Source organism: Xyrauchen texanus, chromosome 25, assembly GCF_025860055.1.
Source record: "Xyrauchen texanus isolate HMW12.3.18 chromosome 25, RBS_HiC_50CHRs, whole genome shotgun sequence".
NCBI classification, from domain to species: domain Eukaryota; kingdom Metazoa; phylum Chordata; class Actinopteri; order Cypriniformes; family Catostomidae; genus Xyrauchen; species Xyrauchen texanus.
This window is the reverse complement of record NC_068300.1, coordinates 41,574,181-41,596,868: the sequence shown is the minus strand read 5'-3', so window position 1 is coordinate 41,596,868 and position 22,688 is coordinate 41,574,181. Positions and strand designations below refer to the sequence as shown.

Below are 22,688 nucleotides of genomic sequence, written 5' to 3'. Positions count from 1 at the left end.
GTGGCGTCTGTGAGCGGCGCGCATACCCAAGGAACCAATTATCCAGCTGCAAAGGCTGTGGGGAGGATGGAGGGTTCCCGTCTAGCCCCACGCTGACATCTGGGCATCAGCCTCAGACTGGGCGTGCTGGCCCGAAGGCGGTAGCCCAGTCAAGTCATCCGTGTCAGACGCCGGACCACTCTCCGATGCAGCGACGAGCTCACCCGGCTCGGGGGGCTCAAGAGGATAGGCAGGCTGGCCGTGAGTCACGTGGGGGCGGCTGGAGTGGCGTCCCTTCTTAGGAAGGAAAGCCGCGACCGCAACGTTGCCATGGTAAGATTCTCGCAGTGAGAACACGAACCATCCACAAATGCTGCCTCGGTGTGATCGCTGCCCAGACACACGAGGCAGCGCCTCTGACCGTCAGGAGCGGAGAGCACTCGACCGCATCAGGAACTACACAGGGGCGGAAAGGCATCTTTATAAAGACGCGTCCAGAAAAGGACGTTCAACGCCACTGTGTATTGCTCTTTTACAGAAAATACTCTTTTAGTGAAAATTTCTCTTTTACTAGCGCTATCGAAGCGCCCTGCACTGCTGTGCAGAGAAGGTGAAAACCGCTGATATGCGCCGTAGATCCAACAGCAATCGTTCAGAGATGGGAGGAAACAGACTGTGACTCGCAGCTCGCTGCATACACAACCAATCGGCTCCGAAGAAAATTTCTGAATGAAACAGGCGCATTTCCCTCCCTTTATACCCGTATGTCCGAGGGCGGGACATGCAAATTCTGTCTGCCAATTTCTCATTGGCCTTTTATCATAGATCAGAGATGCGAAAGGCCCTGAAGAGAGACCCCTAGTGTCGTTCTTCAACACAACATCGAAGTGAGCGACAGACGGGGAACTTAAAATCATGTACTTTTACAGTAAAAACTAAATGTTTTTGTAAGACACTGCGTGACATATTATATTTCTTTTTAAAATGATTGTAAAAAATATAGTTTGAAAATGGTAAAATCACTTTTGTTTCCTTATTGAGGCTTTCCATTGATGTGAGCTTCATAGATTAATGTTATTTGAGAATCGAGTGTGATTAAAACTATCATACTGTCCACATTACCGAATTCAGCAAACGACTCCACTCTGAAAGGAAAATGACACAATGGCCCCTTTTACACCTCAAATCCGTATAGCATATTTGCATTTTGCATTCCATGTGTCACCAGTGTGATCGGACGGAGATCCGAAGGCACTTTCCCATCCAAGACCAAAAAGGCCACATATTATATCAGATGATGCATTAATTAAAAAATTTCCATAATCCAAAATATTGATGGACAATGAAAAATATTCATTCATTTGACAAATAAAAAAAATACGATTATTGGTCTAGTTTAGAAATATTCCTACGGTAAAGGAATATGGATTAAGAGTGGAGAAAAGGGTTAAAAAACAAGTTTTACAGCTACCCATGGAAGCAGACCAGTACAGAGAGGATTTGGGGAAACAGGAGATTCCCATGGAATAATTCATGGGATATTGATTTTAAATCTGGTGACTACACAATATCTGTTGTCTTTTTGACACTGTGAGAGCATAATATAAAGAAAAAGCCAAGAACAAGCGACACAGTGCTTTAAAGGTTTAGTTCACCCACAAATTTTAATTCTCACATGATTGACTCACCTTTAATCCATCCCAGATGTGTGTCATTTTTTCTTCAGCAGAACTGAAAAAAATATTTTTATAAGCACATTTCAGCTCTGTTTGACCATACAATGAAAGTGAATGGGTGCCAGCATTTTGATGGTTTAAAATTCATATTTAGCCAGCATAAAAATAATCCACATGACTCCAGTCAATCAATAAATGTCTTCTGAAGCAAACCAATAGGTTTGTGTTAGAAATTATTTGATAATTAAAACATTTTTAACTTTAAATTGTTACTTTCATCCAGCACTGGGACGCTGTTTGAGATTACTTAGCTCTCACGTGGCGTTCATTCCTCTGTTGTATATAAAGCGCATGCTTCCATCTTCTTGTGTGAATGCACCATCATGTGTATGTCACGTGACAACTCGACTCCTAGCAGGAACCGTTTTTTTTTTTTTCATTTTTAAGTTTTAATGATCAATTTATTATTTCCATATTTGCCGTCAAACAGCCAGCAGACTGATGGCACCAATTCACTTGCATTGTATGGATATTCAGAGCTGAAATGTTCATTTTGGTTCTGTTGAAGAAGAACAGACACACCTGGGATGACTAAAAGTAAATCATGAGAGAATGTTCATTTTGTGTGAACTATACCTTTAACGATTAATTCGTAATTAGTAGTAATTAGTGGCAAGAGAAACACATTTCAGTTTACACCTTCGTAGGTTGTGGTCCCTGACCACCTTCGAATATTGGTTCAGTGGGCTGATCACAATGCATCTTGTGGGCATTTACACCAGGCTTTGAAATTAGTAAAGCATTGTGATCTGATCACCAAAAAGGCATGTTGAAGCTAAACTCAGCAAAAAAAGAAATGTCCACTTTCAACTGCTTTTATTTTCAGCAATCTTAACATGTGTAAATATTTGTATGAACATAAAAGATTAAACAACTAAGACATAAACTGAACAAGTTTCACAGACATGTGAGTAACAGAAATGGAATAATGTGTCCCTGAACAAAGGTGGGGGGGGGGGGGGTAACAGTCAGTATCTTGTGTGGCCACCAGCTGCATTAAGTATTGCAGTGCATCTCCTCCTCATGGACTGCACCAGATTTGCCAGTTCTTGCTGTGAGATGTTACCCCACTCTTCCACCAAGGCACTTGCAAGTCCCCGGACATTTGTGGGGAATGGCCATAGCCCTCACCCTCCAATCCAACAGGTCCCAGACGTGCTCAATGGGATTGAGCTGGCCATGGCAGAACACTGACATTCCTGTCTTGCAGGAAATCATGCACAGAACGAGCAATATGGCTGGTGACATTGTCATGCAGGAGAGTCATGTCATGATGAGACTGCAGGAAGGGTACCACATGAAAGAGGAGTATGTCTTCCCTGTAACGCACAGCATTGAGATTGCCTGCAATGACAACAAGCTCCATCTGATGATGCTGTGACACACCACCCCATACCATGACGGACCTTCCACCTCCAAATCGATCCCACTCCAGAGTATAGGCCTCAGTGTAATGCTCATTTCTTCAACGGTAAATGCTTAAACATCTGACAATCACCCAGTCAGTGAAGAGCACTTTTTGCCAGTCCTGTCTGGTCCAGTGAAGGTGGGTTTGTGCCCATAGGCGATGTTGTTGCCAGTGATGTCTGGTAAAGACCTGCCTTACAACAGTCCAGCCTCTCTCAGACAGTCTGAGCACTGATGGAGGGATAGTGCATTCCTGGTGTAACTCGGGCAGTTGTTGTTGTTGCCAACCTTTACCTGTCCCACAAGTGTGATATTCGGATGTACCGATCCTGTGCAAGTGTTGTTGCATGTGGTCTGCCACTGCGAGGACAATCAGCTGTCCTTTCTGTCTCCCTGTAGCACTGTCTTAGGCGTCTCACTGTACAGACATTGCAATTTATTGCCCTGGCCACATCTGCAGTCCTCATGCCTCCATAAAGCATGCCTAAGGCAAGTTCACACAGATGAGCAGGGACCCTGGGCATCTTTCTTTTGGTGTTTTTCAGAGTCAGTAGAAATGTTTCTTTAGTGTTCTAAGTTTTTATAACTGTGAGCTTATTTGCCTGTCGTCTGTAAGCTGTTAGTGTCTTAATGACCATTCCACAGGTGCATGTTAATTAATTGTTTATGGTTCATTGAACAAGCATGGAAAACATTGTTCAAACCCTTTACAATAAAGATCTGTAAAGTTATTTGGATTTTTACAAAATTATCTTTAAAATACAGTGTCCTGAAAAAGGGACGTTTCTTTTGTTGCTGTATGTATGTGTAAAGATGGACAATGTGAATACTGGGGTGGGGCCAGTTCAGTTCAGAAACAGTTCAGAAACATTTTTTGAGGAGCCAGCTCATAAACACACTTACAGGCCAAGCTGCACAGCCTTCACACTGACCTGGGTGTAGGTTTTCCACTTGCTTCACAGCTCAGAAAAACATCATCCACAGAGAAAGCAATGAGAGACATGGGTTGTGTCGTGATCTCTGGAGGTTGTTTGACTGGAGGAAAATAGTGTTATATCGTCATTCATTAAAATATGGCAAAATATTTATTTGCAATTAATTATCATTGCACCAGACAAATGTACAGTGGGCTAACTGTGACATAGCCTGTTGCCTATGTTTGAGCTCTAATAATATGCTTTGGGAACTTAATGTCAATACAGAATACTGTAACTGAACGTCTAAGGACATTTGTTGTTTCTTTGCTTCTAATCCATTTTCAGAAGTTACAAATAAAGCAGATTTATTGAGTAAATTATTCATCAAACATATCTGTTTCTATCATTTCACTATGTGTCACTATGATTGCACAATATTATATAGGTAACTGGCTCAATCAACAACAACAACAAAAAATGAACAACTGTAATTTAAAAATGACAACATTCACAAAGACTCAGAAATACAGGAGGAGGTTGATGCACTTACGGTCATTATATTTGTCTAATAAAGCAGCAGGAAAAGCAAAGAGAGAAAGGTTAGGGTTAGATGTGATCACAATGCTTAAAGGTGCACTCAGAAATATTCTTCCTCATATAAAAAGTTTTACTTGTAAAGAAATAAATAGTAATTTTGAAACATCTGTATAAAACCATGACCACTCATGTGAGATGAAATTCAGTCATATTAGTAACCTTATAAAAGCTGTTTTATTCTACATGGAGCAGGGGTGCCTGATGGGGGCAGCCATGTTAGAATCACATGACCAGCTGAATCCTATTGCTTGATCTCAGCAGCTGCCCTGTTACTGGACACTTCCATTCATGGATTTAATTAATCCTTCTCATTTCTCATTTCTACAATGGCGTTGATAACTGAAACTATTGTGTTTGAATGATGCATCATACAGGCCACTAGGTGTCAGTGTATGTCAATGTAAGCCATTATGACATACTTAAAAAAATTACTGAATGTACCTTTAAAAGAAAAGTCTGAGAGCTCTTAATGTGTTATTGATTGGAATGTTTTGTCCATCAGTGAAGGGCAGTCTGAGAGAAGCTTTATTCATTTATGAAACAACATGTGAGAGAAATTAGACCGCAGGTAAATATGTATGTATATTTGGGTGAAAGAGTGACAGATTGTGTTTTCAGGCAATGTGTGCTGCTGTTTAAAAAATGCTGTGTAAATAAATACAGTAGGATTATTAGATTTTACCAGGTCATTCCCTTGAGGTTAAAATGTAATCTTTTAAAAAGACCTGGCCAAAATGGCAGCATAAATCTTAATGACAATGAGCAAACAAAACAAGGGTCAAATATAAAATAAATAAAGAAATAAAATAAATAATAATAATTAAGCAACTAAACTGGGCAAATTTAAACTATACATTTGGGCAGTGGATGAAAAGGGCCTTATTTCCAAGCTCAGACCATGGTTTAGGAACTACATTTAATGCATCATTTTAGAAACGAAAATTACCACGTCTGTTGATCCCTAAAAATATAATAATAGGAAAAAAATATATGAATATGAAAAATATCAAATATAATTCATTTAGCATATAAAATAAACACTGCAGCCAGAGTCAAACTCGAAAACCAGATTGATCCAATTCATAATCCAGCCAAGGGTGGGCCTGTTTCCTCCTATTTATATTAACCTTTAATGAGAGTAGAGCAAAGCAAACTGTGCTTTTACCAAAGAATTCGTCTAGTTTACGGATGTAACCTCCGTTCCCTGATGGAGGGAACGAGACGTTGTGTCGAAGAAGCGATACTAGGGGTCTCTATTGATAGCCTTTTCATCTCTGATCTATGAGAAAAGGCCAATGAGAAATTGACAGACAGAATTTGCATGTCCTTCCCTCAGACATACGGGTATAAAGGGAGGGAAATGCATCTGTTTCATTCAGGATTTTTCTGAAGAGCCGACAATGAGGTTCGGCCGCAACAGTGGCTTGGTTCAGCGACATGGCCAGGAGGACACAACGTCTCGTTCCCTCCATCAGGGAACGGAGGTTACATCCTAGAGGTTTCCCTGTCTGTCGCTCACTTCGACGTTGTGTCGAAGAAGCGACACTAGGGGTCCAATTTAAATTACGCCATGCGCTGAGCCGTGTACGTGTACTGCTGACACAGGAGCGTATTTTTCGTGCCAAAGCAACCGGCTGTGCCAGTCTGCACGTACCCTTCCCCAATGCCCCATAAAATCGTCAAAGCCTTCTGGTTCTTTACCCCCGACAAGGCGACGTGCCAAGCATGGAAACAGGCCACGCCAGCCACGCCTTTTCTCTCTCTATGTTTCTCGCATAGAGTTAAAGCGGCTGGGGCCATCTTAATGCTATCATACTCATCAGGGAAGGCGATCTTTCCCAGTTTTCCTATTCCTTCAGGGGAGAAGACCCTGCGGAGACCACACCTTTCCAGACTGGGGGAGGTAAAGAGTGGTGAAATACATCACATGGGCTTTTAGGTCACATGTGAAGAATGGCACGGTGGTAGATCCTACCTCATTGGGAGGGAGGAGATGCTCCAAACACGGCAACCGGGGGTCCCAACCTCTCCTGCGAACCTCTGTGGGTCTTCAGCCTGGGAAGAACACCAATTTGCGAACAAGTGCCACTTCAGGGCATAAAGTTGCCTGGTAGAGAGAGCTCTGGGTTGGTTGATCGTGTCTATGACAGCAGTTGGTAGATCAGCTAGATCTTCCGCGTCCCGTCCAGGGGCCAGACGTGGAGGTTTCAGAGGTCTGGGTGTGGATACCAGAGCGTGCCCCATCACTGAGAAAGAAGGTCCTTCCTCAAGGGGATATGCCAGGGAGGGGCTGTTGCGAGGAGTACGAGATCCAAGAACCAAGTCCGAGTGCGCCAATAGGGAGCCACTTGAATGACTTGTTCCCTGTCCTCCCAGACCTTGCACAGCACCTGTGCAAGCAGGCTCACTGGGGGTAATTCGTACTTGCGCAACCCCATGGACCAGCTGTGTGCCAGGGAGTTGGCCCCGAGGGGAGCCTCTGTTAGGGCGTACCAGAGCGGGCAGTGGGAGGTCCCTCGGGAGGCGATTAGGTCTACCTGGGCCTTGCCGAACTGTTCCCAAATCAGCTGGACCGACTGGGGGTGAAGCCTCCACTCACCACTGGGCAAGCGTTGTCGTGATAGTGCGTCTGCTACCACGTTGAAGTTGCCCGGGATGTGAGTGGCACGCAGTTACTTGAGATGCTGCTGGCTCCAAAGGAGGAGACGACAGGCGAGTTGTGACATGTGACGGGAGTGTATGCCGCCTTGGCGATTTATGTATGCTACCGTGGTTGTGCTGTCTGATCGGATCAAGACGTGTTTGCCCTGGATTACGCCGCGGAGGATGCCATATGCCCGAGGAGCCTCTGGAAATGTTTTAAGGGGACCACCGCGCCCGGCCTGAACACGGTGAGGCATTTCAGCACTGACTGCGCGTGCTCATGGTGAGGCGCGCTAACATTGAGACTGAGTCTAACTCCATGCCAAGAAAAGAGATGCTCTGAACCGGGGTGAGCTTGCTCTTTTCCCTGTTGACCTGAACCCCTAAATGGCTGAGGTCCCCGAGCACCTGGTCCCTGTGGGCATATAGTAACACTCGGGAGTGGGCCAGGATGAGCCATTCGTTGAGGTAGTTGAGAATGTGGATGCCTGCTTCCCGAAGCGGGGCAAGGGCTGCCTCTGCGACCTTCGTGGACCTTGTACTGATACGCCTGGCCGTCAAACGCGAACCGTAGAAAGGGTCGATGTCGAGGCAATATTGAGACGTGGAAGGTCTACCACTGCAAACCAATCTAGATGCCGGACGCAAGTTAGAATGTGTCTTTGCGTGAGCAGTTTGAACGGGAGTTTGTGCAAGGCCCGGTTGAAAACTCACAAATCCAAGATCGGTCGTAAGCCGCCGCCTTTCTTGGGTACGATGAAGTAAGGGCTGTAGAAACCCTACTTCATCTCGGTTGGAGGGACAGGCTCTATCGCGTCTTTGAGTAAGAGAGTCGCGATTTCCACGCACAGGGATTTGGCATCTTCGCATAACCAAGTCGAATGGTCCTGGCCAGCCAGCGCGACGATTGGGAAGGGAAAGCCATGCGACCAAGCTCCGTGCTAGGGGCACTAAGGGGAAGATTATTTTTTATGTACCCGGCGGGGCTTTGGTAATGCGAGTAATGGACCATCGGGAGGCAAAAAAGCGTCCCGAGGCTCTGGTGCTGAGAGAAGAATCGAAGCACTTACCTTGCTCCGCACACCCGGCGGGGGACTGGTTAGTGACTGAGGAGGAGTTCCCACGGAGGCGTCCTCTAGATTCGTCAGAACCGGCCGGCCGGGGGACAACAATTGTGGGGCTGGAGGCGAGAGGTCTGCGTCCAATGTGCCGGGACTGTTGAGGTGTGGCGGCAGAGTTCCATGAGAGCGGCATTTGTGGGCCAGGTGACCCAGAGACAAAGGAAATTGCTCTTTTATTGAGAATGAGGGTACCGCAGCCCGAAGGGTGTAAATAAATGTAACTGAGGATTCTCCTCCCGGCCGTCCATTGGGGGACGGAGTGGTCTGCTTACCAGCTCCGAAGCAAACGTCTTGGTCCCTGGGTTGTCCGTCTCAGGAACGCTTGGGAGACTTCTGGGTCCTCGAAGGGGTTCGTGAGACGGGGGCGTGCGCCTCCTGCGGGATGCGCGACGCTGGGGCTGAGAGCTGGACCCGGGTTGAGGTGGAGCTGTACATTTCTTAGGTGCCGCAGGAGGATGCCCTCGGTGGGCAGACGGGCCACAGCCCGCGCTGGAGGTGCGACGGGGCATGATGTGAGATATAGCCTCCATCTGCTATATCACCGCTAAGAACTGCTGGGCAAAGTCCTCGAAGGTGTCGCCGGAAAGGCTGAACTGGGAGACAGGTGCATCGACGAAGTATGTTTTTTCCACTTCGCGCATCACGAACATGTTCAGCCACAGGTGCCATTTCTGAGTGGCTATCACCTGCCCGAGTGCGCTGTGACCTTTGTGTCCCTGAGGGCACGGTCAGTCGCTGAGCACAGTTCTTGCAGCACGTCGGGGTCAGGACTACCCAAGTGCAGATCTTTAAGAGCCTTGGCCTAGTGGACTTGCAGGATGGCCTTGGCATGCATGGCGGAAGCGGCCTTTCCGGTGGCGCTGTAGGCTTTGGAGGTCAGTGAAGACGTCATCCTACAGGCCTTGGAGGGGAGCACAGGGTGACCCCGCCAGGTGGCGACGTTCTCAGTACACAGGTGGATCGCAATCGCTCTGTCCACCTGGGGGACCGCTGTGTACCCGTGGGCCGCTCCTCCATTGGGTAGTGAGAGCGGATGAGCGAGAGGCACGGTGACGGGAGCGAGAGGCATGGTGACGGGTGGAGAAGGGTATCCTCCACGAACTCGTCAGCTCATCATGCACTTCCGGGAAGAAAGTAACCGGGGCTGTGAGCGGTGCACAGACCCGAGGAACCAATCATCCAGCTGTGAAGGCTGGAGGAGGGTTCCAGTCCAGCCCCACGCTGACGGCGGCCCAGGCAAGCATGTCGGACATCTGGGCATCAGCCTCAGACTGGGCGTGCTGGCCCGAAGGTAGGGGACGTACCCGGAGAAACCAAGCCTGCTTCCATCCCCAAATCGCCTCCATCACCAGCCGGGTGTCCTCAATCCCGTGGGAAGAAGGAGCGATGCGGGGGGTGGCTGGAGGGGCATTCTTTCTTAGGAAGGAAAGCCTCACAACATTGTCATGGTAAGATTCTCGCAGTGAGAACACGAACCATCCACAAACACTGCCTCGGTGTGATCGCTGCCCAGACACACGAGGCAGTGCCTGTGACTGTCAGGAGCGGAGAGCACTCTACCGCATCCAGGAACTACACAGGGGCGGAAAGGCATCTTTATAAAGACGTGTCCTGAAAAGGACTATGTATTTTGCTCTTTTAGAGAAAATAACTCTTTTAGAGAAATAAACTCTTTTAACTGCGCTGTCGAAGTGCCCAGGGGCAAGCTGCACTGCTGTGCAGAGAAGGAGAAAGCCGCTGATATGCGCCATAGATCCAACAGCAAATACTTTACCCAAATACACTTTGATAAACCTATAATAATGATTTATAATTCTAGAGCTGTCGGGAGGATTTCACATGAAATTGCACACATACACCATTCGCCCGTGTGTGTTGATATCATATCTATGCACAGAGAAAATAAGATCCAGCTAATGTAGCGCGTTTATTGTGTGGGAGTAGCTAAAGCTGAAAGTTTTTTGTCACAATGAACGAGAAAAATTGTCCATGTATCAATCAAAATGGCAAACCTGCAGGGAATCACTTTGTAAAAACAACGAAACCCCAAACAGATCAGAGCAATTTCTCATTGGCCTTTTCTCATAGATCAGAGATGCAAACGGCTCTCAAGAGAGACCCCTAGTGTCGCTTCTTCGACACAACGTCGAAGTGAGCAACAGACGGGGAATGTCCATTCTATGATTCAAATATCCATTCTGTTTAAAACATTTTCGAAATTTCTAGGGTAAATTCCCAAAATGCCGATATAATAATAAATATCTGTTCTCAGCCACAAGGCCTCGTAACATTCTATATTTCACACATGTAAAATAAAATAAAATATGTCTGAATATAGGCTACTCAAACACAAATATTGATGATTGATCTTATAATATTCTTTAAGTAGACAAACTTTAGAAGCTACATGTCCTAAATAAGCCCCTGGAAACAATTACTTTACTTTTAATTATTAAAAATGTAAAATAAAATTATACAATTCAATAAAAATAAAAACTTTACAGATCTCATGCAATCAATAATTTCTCTTAGTCCACGCACCCAAAAGTTTCTGCTTACACTACTGTCATGAACAAATCATTCAGTCAACCACAGCTCAAGATAATCACTGAATAATTACTTAAATTTCAGTCTGTTCCTCACACAAAGGAATAAACTACTTTTATGGTGCTTTTTTGGTGTATTTATTTTCAAGACTCAAGTCACAATGAACTGTCACTGTATGAAGAGAGCCGCGTAAAGACTTAAAAATTCTCCTTTTGTATTCCACAGGAAAAAAAAAAAACAGCATACGTGTTTGGAAAGACAGAAGGGTAAGTAAATAATGATGGATTATTTTTCTTTTTTTGTTTGTGTGGGGGAGAATCAATCCTAACAGATCTAACTTTTTCACCAGGAAACTGATCCTAGAGCAGCTCTCACACATGTATAGTCATGTTTAATGAGTGGATGCTGATGGAGAGGGGTATAGCTGCTGGCATTGCTCCAAAAAAGGGCGTGAGCTCCAAATTGCCATTGAAGATATAGGGAGGCCCAAACCTAACCCTTTCCCTAACCTAAACGTGAGTGGAAGTGATGCCACCTTTAGGAGATGGCGCAACACCCTTTTGGAGATTCCGCCACCATTTGGAGGTCTCTGGCCTGCAGCTATACCTACTTGTGCTGATGAAGTACTTACATTCATGAGGGATCTGGATGTATGCGTGTGTTTGTCCTGAACAGAGGACGAGCAGCAGCAGGTGAAGAAGTGTCCTGCTCTGCCATCTACCAGCCACTACCTGACACTGCGCTGCACACATTCTGCATCAAACCAGCGGCATAAACACTGCCTGGAGTGTGTCTGGAGACGAGGGGCGTGGCCGACACACTTCTGCTGTCCTGCAGGAGACACACGAGAGGAGGGAGGCGTGGTGAACCCTATAAGAAGGAGAAAAAATACAAAGAATAAAAACAGAGGAAAAACATCAGGACAACACGAAACAACAGATAATCCTCAAGCCATTAAAGGAATACATTTTTAATCTGTACTTTTTTATGCAATCTCTGTGTGGCTTTATTCAGACGAGCAGCACATTTTAATGTATTATTTCATATGAATAAATCAAACTGACTACATTACGTAAGTCATTTCTAAGGCACAAATCAGGGAGACACATCTTTATGGTAGCAATTGAACATGTTCAGTGTGGCAGGGAAATGGGAAAGGGCAAACAAAGACAAAATCTCATTAAGCATTCATTAATTCACTTATGCACTCGTTAATCCTAACGACATCAATCCAGGAACATGCATTTCCATCAAGATCAATAAACATTCAGATCCTGATTCAGAAACCAGAATGAACACAAGAGGAGACAAAAGAAGCAATGAATAGGATGTTCCATCACACACACACACACACACACACACACACACACACACACACACACACACACACACACACACACACACAGTTGTGTTTCCATGTTTTATGGGGACTTTCCATAGACATAATGGTTTTTATACTGTACAAACTTTATATTCTATCCCCTAAACCTAACCCTACCCCTAAACCTAACCCTCACAGAAAACTTTCTGCATTTTTACATTTTCAAAAAACATAATTTAGTATGATTTATAAGCTGTTTTCCTCATGGGGGCCGACAAAATGTCCCCACAAGGTAAAAAATTTTGGGTTTTACTATCCTTATGGGGACATTTGGTCCCCACAAAGTGATAAATACACGCTCACACATACACACACACACACACACGTGCACACACACACACAGACACACTCACACGCACACACACACACACTCACACACTCACACACACACACACACACACACACACACACACACACACACACTCACAGACACACTCACACACGTGCATACACACTCACTAATACACACACACGCGCACACACACTGACTAATACACACACACATACACACACACACACGCACACACACTCACAGACACACTCACACACGCGCATACACACTCACTAATACACACACAAAATCAGCTCTGGTCTTTTAGAGATAAAGACTGCAGATCTGAAATTAACATCTACGATCAGATACTCAGCAAACAGCAGTAATGCTTCTGTGCTCGACTTCTCTTAACAAACAGTGACAAAATACATTTGAAAAATATGATTTTTACTACACTACAGAAAATAATTTCTTACTATATTTTGACTTGTTTTCCAGTAAAATATCTTTTTTTCTTGTAATCTAATAAAATGTAGAATATTTTTTTTAAAGAAAAACTATTTGTCAAAGCAGGAAGAATAAAACTTCAAAATGAAAGCTTTAGTTTTACTCCACTAAATGTTGTTAGATTTCTCTGAAAATGAGACGTTATACAATATTTTATATTATTCTGCTCTGTTTTCTGTACCTACAATTAAAAGGTATAAATAAATAATAATAATGAATAAAGATTACAATAATATAACACATATTCCTATAATATAATATAACATAATATAATATAATACAATACAATACAATATAAAATAATAACGTGTATACACATTCATTCAGGTAAATTGTGCCTACTGTTGTTGAAAAGTGCCCCAATTTACTTGCATTCACCCTATATAATGCATTATATACACTGGCAAGGGTGTTTAAATGAGGTACATGAACAGCTGTGGTAAACAGTGGTGGACTGAACATGACAGCTGTGTCTCTTGCCCCTCCCCAAATCCCATAATTACCCTCATGTCCCCTGTTCCCATCCCACCCCTCATTCCCATTGTTGTCAATTCCCAATCCACAAATGTGCTTGTGTTGTCAATTAACATTTTTGAGACACACACACACACACACACACACACACACACACACACACACACACACACACACACACACACACACACACACGCACACACACACACACACACATCAGTATGGAGAGGGGTTAAATGGTTAATGAACTGCAGGTTGAGTCATTGTGCCAGATCTCTGCACACACACATGCATTTGTTTTTGTATCTTGGTGGGGACTTCCCATTGACTTCTATTGTTTTTATACTGAGCTAATTATATTTTCTATCCACTAACCCTACACTTAACCCCTAAACCTAACCCTTATAGAAACCTTTTTCACAGAATGTTTTTTAGAAATGAAATGTACACTATGTAAAAAAAATTAAATTGTATTAATGAGAGAGTGCAACAAAAATCCATCTTCCAAACCATGCCTTTACTTTACCCAAATACACTTTGATAAACCTATAATAATCCGGGACAAATCCGGGACGGATTTCACATGCAATTGCACACATACGCCATTCGCCCGTGTGTGTTCACATCATATCTATGCACCGAGAAAATAAGATCCGGCTAATGTAGTGTGTTTATTGTGTGGGAGTAGCTAAAGCTGAACGTTTGTTGACACAACGAACGAGAAAAATTGTCCATTAAAAAAAATGTTATCATTCAAAATGGCAATATCCTGCAGTTATAAAAATTTTACAACGTTTGACCTTATCAGACGAGCTATCTTTATTTGTAATGTTAATGAACGTTGCCTAACTTTTGTAATGTAATTTATTTCAAAACATCAATGTTTACAATAAGTCAAAGTAAGTGAGGATGAGAGCAGGCTTCACTCAGTGTATATAATGAATTTTAAGAGTGCTGGCCTAAAAGATAACATACAAAATGGAAAAAGTGGCCGCATTATGCATATATTGTTTATTTTGCACAGACGCGTTTTGACGTGTGCCTTCTTCAGTGTGCCTTCACACTGAAGAAGGTGTGCACACTGAAGAAGGAACACGCCAAAACGCGTCTGTGCAAAATAAACAATATATGCATAGTGCGGCCACTTTTTCCATTTTATACAATAAGTCAAAACAACAGCATTTAAGATATGGCACTTACCTGATCAGATTACATGTTTTCAGTCTTTTCCTTTCTTTCATTATTTATTTATTTGTGAAGCACGACTTGAGTCATTACCAAAACAATGTCCTTCCACAAGACGCATGCAGATTCATTTTTTTATTGCTAGAGGGACAAAAGTTACATAGTGTATCTTTAATTAAAACATAATTTAGTATGTTAATTAAGGAGTTGTCCTTGTGGGGACCATTGGCTGGCAAATTTCAGTTTTAACTACTATTGTGGGGACATTTGGTTTTAAGGCAAATGTGCAGAATCGTGAATCAGCCAGCAGTGATGTGTGCATGCTTCTGCAGCATGTCTTCATCAGCACATGACTGTGATCAAGAGCATGTGTACAGTGTGTGTATGTGTGTGTCTGTGTTTGTGAAATATTACAGTTTTTCTCAATTGCTTAAACACTATAACCAGGCTTTTGAAATCAAATTTCAAAACCATAATGCCATTTATCAAAAAGCACACCCATTTCTCTAAACTATAAACACTATTCCCCTGTTTTGACACATGAGTCTGATTTGTTGAACTGTCACTGCAAAACTCTACACACAAATCCTTTCATTTCTCATTGCCTAGACCAGGGGTGACCTACCCTGCTCCTGGAGAGCTACCTTCCTGCAGAGTTTAGATCCAACCCTAATCAAACACACCTAAACCAGCTTAACAAGGTCTTTTGGATTACTTGAAAATGACAGGCAGGTGTGTTGGAGCTAAACTCTGCAGGAAGGTAGCTCTCCAGGAGCAGGGTTGGTAACACCTGGCCTACACCATGTGGTCCTTTAGAAAGAACTAGCACTCAATATTGTTCATGCAAGACAGCACAGCTTGAGCTCAATTAGCACACAATTACTCAGGTGGAAACACTAAATTGAATCACCTTCAATAGATAGATAAAAGGGCCTGAGTCAGTTCACATCCATGTTCACCTCCTCCAGCCCATGGAATGAGAATGCCTAGACATTTCAGTTGATATGTACCAGGGGTGGATCAGGCAAGCAAGAGGATTTTACCCCTGCTGCCTGGCTAGGGCCAATATGTGATGTTGACGAGATTCTTTGGCCTGTCCCAGACCAAAGATGGGATGCTGGGGGAGAATAATTTTTTTGTTGTTGTTTGGTGTATTGTACATACAGTATGTTTAAGGAATAAAAAAGTTCTAATGTATACATTTGTTGTGTCTTTTGTTGTGTTCATCATGTGAAAAGGTTTTTGAGGGGGAGAACCACAAGCAATGACTTATTACTGTTTTTTTTTTTTTAGTATTTTTAAATTGATCTCACCAGTGTGTAAGACTATGTTGGAGTGTGTGTGTGTGTTTTGAGGGCTTGTGTGTCATGTCTGTTGACAAAGTTTGGTTTTTCAGCTATTTTAACGGTTTTGAGTGGAGAGCTTCATTTTGACCTGAATGTTGTGCTGTTGAGAAACATTAATGGATGAAACATGGGAGGGGATATTTATCTGACTCCGCCCAGAGCCTCGGCCACAACCGCTAGACTAGAGAACCTCTGAAAACAGATAAAACAAAAGTCACATTAATGGCTTCTGATTCTATGAGCAAACTGATTCACACTGAACTCTTTCTTTTTTGAACACACTCAGAGTTTAGTTATTTACAAGAGTGAGAACTTTATTCTACTACACAATTCACTCCATCATAGACAAACTACAAGATTTTGGCAGTGACTACTGCATTTACTGTAAATGTGAGAGCTGTCATTGTGTATGTGTTTGGAATACAAGTATAAGTGTGCTGATACACATAGCATGACACTAATAATCATATCAACATGATGGTGACTCACTGCTGTAAACAAGAAATATGGATGCCAACAGTTTAAAAAAAAATTGTTTTGGATTTAACTAACATTAGAGACACACTCCTCTAAGGTGCTTTCACACTTGGTTTGATTGCTTGGGACCCAAGTTTGATTTACAATATATAAAATTATAAAATTATATAGTAATATAGTAAAAAAAGGAACTGTAAGAATAATGTTGTATTGATTCCTACATTAAATAAAGAAGTGCAAAACATATATACATGGAATCAGCATTTAAACCCCACAACCAGATTAAAAATCTTGAATCTTGTATTTTCTAGATGCAGACTTGATGTTTTTAGAATCCTAGCCCACTATTCCTCCTCAATACAAAGTTTACATCTTTCTCACATAATCTCTTGAGAGAAGTTGAAGCTCCATCCCCCAGACTTAGCAGGGAGTAATACACTGATACCTAAAGACCTTTTCCAAAAGCAGTAAGATTATCTGCCGCTTTAGGGGACTGTATGATACTCCCAAAAATAGTACAAAGCAGGTGGCGCAACTGTATATATCTAAAGAACGAAGATCTGGTATTCCCGAAATGTTGAACCAAATTTTCAAAGGATCTCAACACTCCGCTCTCATATAGGTCACCGATTGTCACATCACAATCCATTCTGACCAGCAGAAAGGGGATTTATCAATACACAATTTGGGATTAAGCCATAAACTCGAGGCAACATTTAAATAAATGTCAGAATTAAACAGGGTGTAATTTAACTAGTTTGATAGAAAGGCTTTGCAATGGCGAAATAAGGGCAAGGGGAAAAAACTTCCTGTTCAATACAAAATCAGGGAAGGGCTCTCTCAGGTGGAAGACCATTCTAAATGAAGAACTTCGCTATGCTATCAAATTGCTTGAAATAAGAGAGGGGGACATCTATAGGCAGTGACTGTAGCAGGTAGTTGAATTTTGGAATACAAATAATTTTAATATCATTAAACTTCCCAATCATTGATAAATGTAATTAAGCCCACCTGTCCACATTACTCGAAAACCTTTTAATTAAAGGGCCAAATTAACTCATTAAGGCTTGCCTGTAGACAAGGCCTCAATTACCTCGCAAAGCTTCTCCAAGGTTATCTCAGAATCAAGATAATGTTTTTGCTCAGTCGTTAGTTTAGGGAGTTGTAATGGTTCCACAAATTTTCTAATACCTTCATCGGTAGGAACAATAAAGATCAAGATAGAATTATTTAAAAGCATTATTAATATCAATGGTTGAGGTAAATATTTCACCACCAGCAGATTTCACTGAGGGAATGGTAGAAAAAGTCTTTCTGCTTTATATATCTATCCAAAATCTTCCCTGCTTTGTCCCCCGAATCAAAGTATGACTGTCTAGCCCTGAATAGTCAAAACTCCACCTTCCACTAAAAAAATGTAATTATATCTGTATTTCAATCGGATCAATTCTCTTAGGCATTAGACGACATTCTGCGCTGCCTCTGCACTTGTAATATTCCCTCCCAACTCCACAAGTTCTCGTGCTTTGAATATTTTGATAAATGAGGCATACTGTATGATCCGGCCCCTAAGAACCACCTTAAGTGCCTCCCAAGCCACGCCCACAGAGGATACTAAGGACCAGTTGGTCCTCCATATAAACATTAATTTCAACCTTTAACATTTATTGGAATTCAGGATTTTGCAAAAGGGATATATTAAAGTGCCAACTATACAGTATCTCTGTATGTGGCAACACCTCTAAACTCACCAGGGTGTGATCTGAGACTAAGATGCTTCCAACTGAGCAATGATGGACTTAGATACCAAAAAAAAAATCTGTTCTAGAATAAATATTATGGACTGATGAAAAACAATTATATTCCCTACCAGATGAGTTCAAAAGTTTCCAAATATCTGTAAGATCAAGAATTTTACACATCCTGTGAAGCATCAATATTACACTAGAGGGCTTACACACTTTTGCTTCACTATGATTAAGGACTGAGTCCATCAAAAGATGAAAGTCTTTTCCCAATATTATATCATTAGGGGTGCCAGCGGCTTGCAACATCCCTTCAAGATCTATAAAAAAGCCCTGCTCATCAACGTTAGGTGCGTAAATATTAGCCAAAATCAAACCTTGCCCCATAATTTCTGCTAAAACAATAATGACTCTTCCCAATTTATCATGAATCTGTTTGAGACATTTGAATAGTAGATATATAATTATCAGTGTAATGACTCCCCTGCTCTTACTTGAGCCAGTACTAAAGAAAACATGTCCACCCCAAGATGCGTTTTTTGAAGAAACATGATATCATATTTTTTACGTTTAAGAATATAAATAACCTTCCTTCTTTTTATGTGGTACCCCAACCCATTCACATTCCATGTGGAGAGAGACAATCCACTCATTTTACATTTTGACATACAGTATTAGAAAACATTTATTGTGTGTCAAGCAACTAAATTATAAGAACCACATTCCAACATTAGAGCAACAAACAAACCCTGAACATCCCCAGAACAAAAAATCTGAAAAAAGAAAATGAGCGCATTAATCCATGCACGATAGCAACAGCAGTCCATGTCCGCCTACGACAGCGCCTGTGACAACTTTGCCATCGGATTGCTCAAGTCCGGTGCTTCTATCCACATTTTGTGAGACAGAATTACACAACAGAAAATATCTGTGAAACAAAACTCCAGCCAATTGGCAGGATAAACACAAAAAGAAACAAAGAAGGCGCTCAGTTCCTCAGTGAATGTTCAATGAGTCAGGTCTACTCGGCTGCATAGACAATATCACACAATAACTTACTCATTCCATTGACCAGTGCGAATGGAGCCACGCATCTCCCAAATTGTAAGAATGATTAATTTCATAGTAATTATTTTAAATTTCATATACAGCTTATAAATTAGGGGTGTAACCGTTCAATTTCCTCAAGGTTTGGTTCTAATTTTTCAAAGAGCCACTTTATACCACATTCACTAAAATAAATAAAACAGATATGATTAGTTCTGTTGTAACTGTCAAAGACACTGTCAACTTATAAACTCCATAAGTGTTCAACATCACACTCACTTGAGATACGTTCAAAAACAAAAGAGATATATCCAATACTAACTACAAAACTGCTCCAGTGAGACATAAATCATAAATTGTTCCAAAGATGTCCGTAGAGTGGACTGACTTGATTTGAAAAGGGTTTTTAGCCGTGCTTGGCATTTAAAGGCGCCAGTGACAAGGCACCATTACAAATGACCAGTCTGCCTGCAGGCCATTCCCGCATTCCTGAACCAGGGAGGGGACAGGGGGAGGGAAACAACACTAATTAAAAACACAGGGGGTACTCCCTGTAACAGTGCAGTACCCCCTAAAAACCAAAGTAAAATTTTAAAGAGAAAAACAAAACTAATTAAAAACACAGGGGGTACTGTTATGATTTGTCATAAACAAACTCAGGAACAAATGAAAAGTCCATGATGGGAAAAATAAACAAAATGAGGAAAAACATGAAGAGGCTAAACAGGTTGGGGAAACATCCATAAAGGGCAGGGAAACCTCGAATGAACATGCAACGATACATCAACATTCAGGCGCTGGCTCGCTGACCGTGGCAGGCGTAGGCGCTGGCTCGCTGACCAGGGCAGGCGTGGGCCGGGAGGCAGAAGCCCGTCTTCTCTTCCTCCTCTGGGCAGACGAAGTGGACCGCGCTGGCTCGTGGAAAGCGACTGGCATGGGGATGAGCTCGCTGACAGATGGGGCTGGCGTGACAGGAAGCGCCACGGGCGACTGGAGAGTCACCACTGAGGGAGGAGAGGTACACCCTCCTCAGCGACACCCACGGTTAACGGCGAGCCGCAGATCCGCAAAGTCACCTTCATGAAGCCGCAGAGAGTCCACTCGCGCGTTGCCGGTGGCAACCGCTCCCTCAGTGAGGCGTTCAGATTGCATCTGAAGAAGACCACCAGGGCTGAGTCCGGGAAGTCAGAGACGTTTGCCAGCTCGAGGAAGTCTCCAATGTGGTCCTCCACCGGTCTGTCCCCTTGTCTTAAGCAGAGCAGCCTGTAGTTCGCTTGTTGTACCGCTGGATCCATTATGGTCGGTCGTTCTGTTACGACTGGTGTGGAAGCAGGACAAGACAGACGAGAGGTGCGGATCCAAACGCGGTTTTAATGTTCACGTTTCATGTCGTTGCTTCCCTGGCCTTTTTCTGCTGTGTCATACGTATTTGTTGCCCTTCGTGGATATTTCCCAACCCATGTTCACCTGTGTATTAGTTTAGTTTCTCCCATCGTGGACTTTTCTTTGTTCCAGAGTCTGTTTATTTTTGTGCTTAACAATAAAACCACGTTTGGATCTGCACCTCTCGTCTGTCTTGTCCTGCTTCCACACCAGTCGTAACAGGTACTCCATGTAACAGTGCAGTGCCCCATAAAAACCAAAGTAAAATTTAAAAGAGAGGGAAAGGCCAATGTGTAGCAGCGGCAGGAGAGAGAGAAGAAAAAAAACACTTACCAGTTCTCTAATACGTCATAGCTTGGTCCCCGGCCACTCCTCCACGCTCTAGTGGACGACAGCCACACCTCCACAGGTAGATCGGAGGCAGTCCTCCGGCTCCTGGTGGACGAACACCCCGCTGCATTTTTGGTGGACGGTAGGGGTCTCCCCCGCCCCTGGCAGCGGTAACAGGCAGTTGGAGGGAGCCCCTCCTCCCCTCGCGGTTGGCAGCAGTTCCTCCTCTTCCAGACGGCCGGGCTCCTCCGTCCTCCGGTGGATGGCAGCGGCTGCTCCTTTCGGGTGGTAGCAGCGAGAACTCCACTATGGCGCATCCCTCCTCCTTCCCAGGTTTCGGACCAGTGTAAAGGGATTAATGGAAAGGACGAGGTGAGAACCGGCTTGATGATATAAATAATATTTTAATTATAAACTGAACCAAAAAAGACAAACACACACACAGGTGTCGGACAGCTGTTCGTAAATCTTTCTCTCTCTCACTGCTGTCCTCGGTCGGCCTTTATCCTTCTCAGAGGCTTGATTAGCCTGATTAGGGTCGGAGTATGCAGCATCATGACCCGGCTCAGCCCACTGCCCTACCACAAGGTTTTTCTGAGAATGCATTTTTAACATGTGTATTTTGTCTTACTGTACTGGCAGAGTTTTTATAGTCAAAACAAGTGAAAAATTTAGCAGTGCTGAAGAAGTATTTTTAAGTAGACATTTTACAGTGTGTATTCTGTAACTGTAACTGTAGTGGAATACATTTCAAAAGTAACCCTCCCAACTCTGCCTGTAGGTAGGGGGGTCCTATTTAAAAAATCTGCTTAGGGCCGACCATGAAAACAATTAAGCAAAGTTGTACTGTTTGCAAACATTTGGAAACCACTCATCCTGCTGGGGCTGGACTTTACAGGAGCATTTAAATATGTGATGCAAGCGGTCCTGTCAACAGCCTACATGTAAAACCTTAAATAATGTGAGTGTGGCATAAAAATGTGTTCTGAATGCCTACATGCCCCCATATATAGAATTCACACAAGATCAGTAAAAGAAACGTCTAGGTTACTAGTGTAACCCCCGTTCCCTGATGGAGGGAACGAGACGTTTTGTCGATTGTAGTGATACAAGGGGCTCGACAGGCCCCCGCCCCCTTTTGCCGGCATCCACTTTACCTCGGTGCACGGCGAAGATGCCAACACACTGCGTGCGGAGATCACGACTCTTCTATTCAAAAACACGATAGAGCCTGTCCCTCCAGCCGAGATGAAGAAGGGTCAGTGCCACTGGGGTTGATGAATATGAGACCGCTTCAGCACTGGCTCCAGACTCGAGTCCCGAGATGAGCATGGCGCCACGGCACACACGAAACCCTTTCAAACCCTGGACAGACCTCTGTATTCTGCGGACAGGAGTCTCCTTACAGCAGGTGTCCTGACGTGTTCTGGTCACCACAGATGCCTCCAAACAGGGTTGGGGTGCCGTGTGCTACGGGGATGAAGCCGCTGGCTCCTGGAAAGGGCCCCCGCTGCATTGGCACATCAACTGCCTAGAGTTGCTGGCTGTATTTCCCCCTACGAAGGTTCCTCCCGCTAATTCGGGGCAAGCAC

The 22,688-nt window shown here is 43.4% G+C and overlaps 1 protein-coding gene across 1 annotated transcript in view; it reads right to left on the bottom strand.

Annotated features, from left to right (window-relative positions):
- Nucleotides 1-22,688, bottom strand: part of l1camb (L1 cell adhesion molecule, paralog b) — a 164,199-nt gene that overhangs the window by 86,243 nt on the left and 55,268 nt on the right. The window contains exons 2-4 of the mRNA XM_052091741.1: nt 11,579-11,817; nt 4,590-4,604; nt 4,055-4,157 (exon numbers count right to left, since the gene is read on the bottom strand). Of these exons, the coding sequence (XP_051947701.1) occupies nt 4,055-4,157; nt 4,590-4,604; nt 11,579-11,699 (239 nt within the window). The 5' untranslated portion in view covers nt 11,700-11,817. The remainder of the gene's footprint in view (nt 1-4,054; nt 4,158-4,589; nt 4,605-11,578; nt 11,818-22,688) is intronic.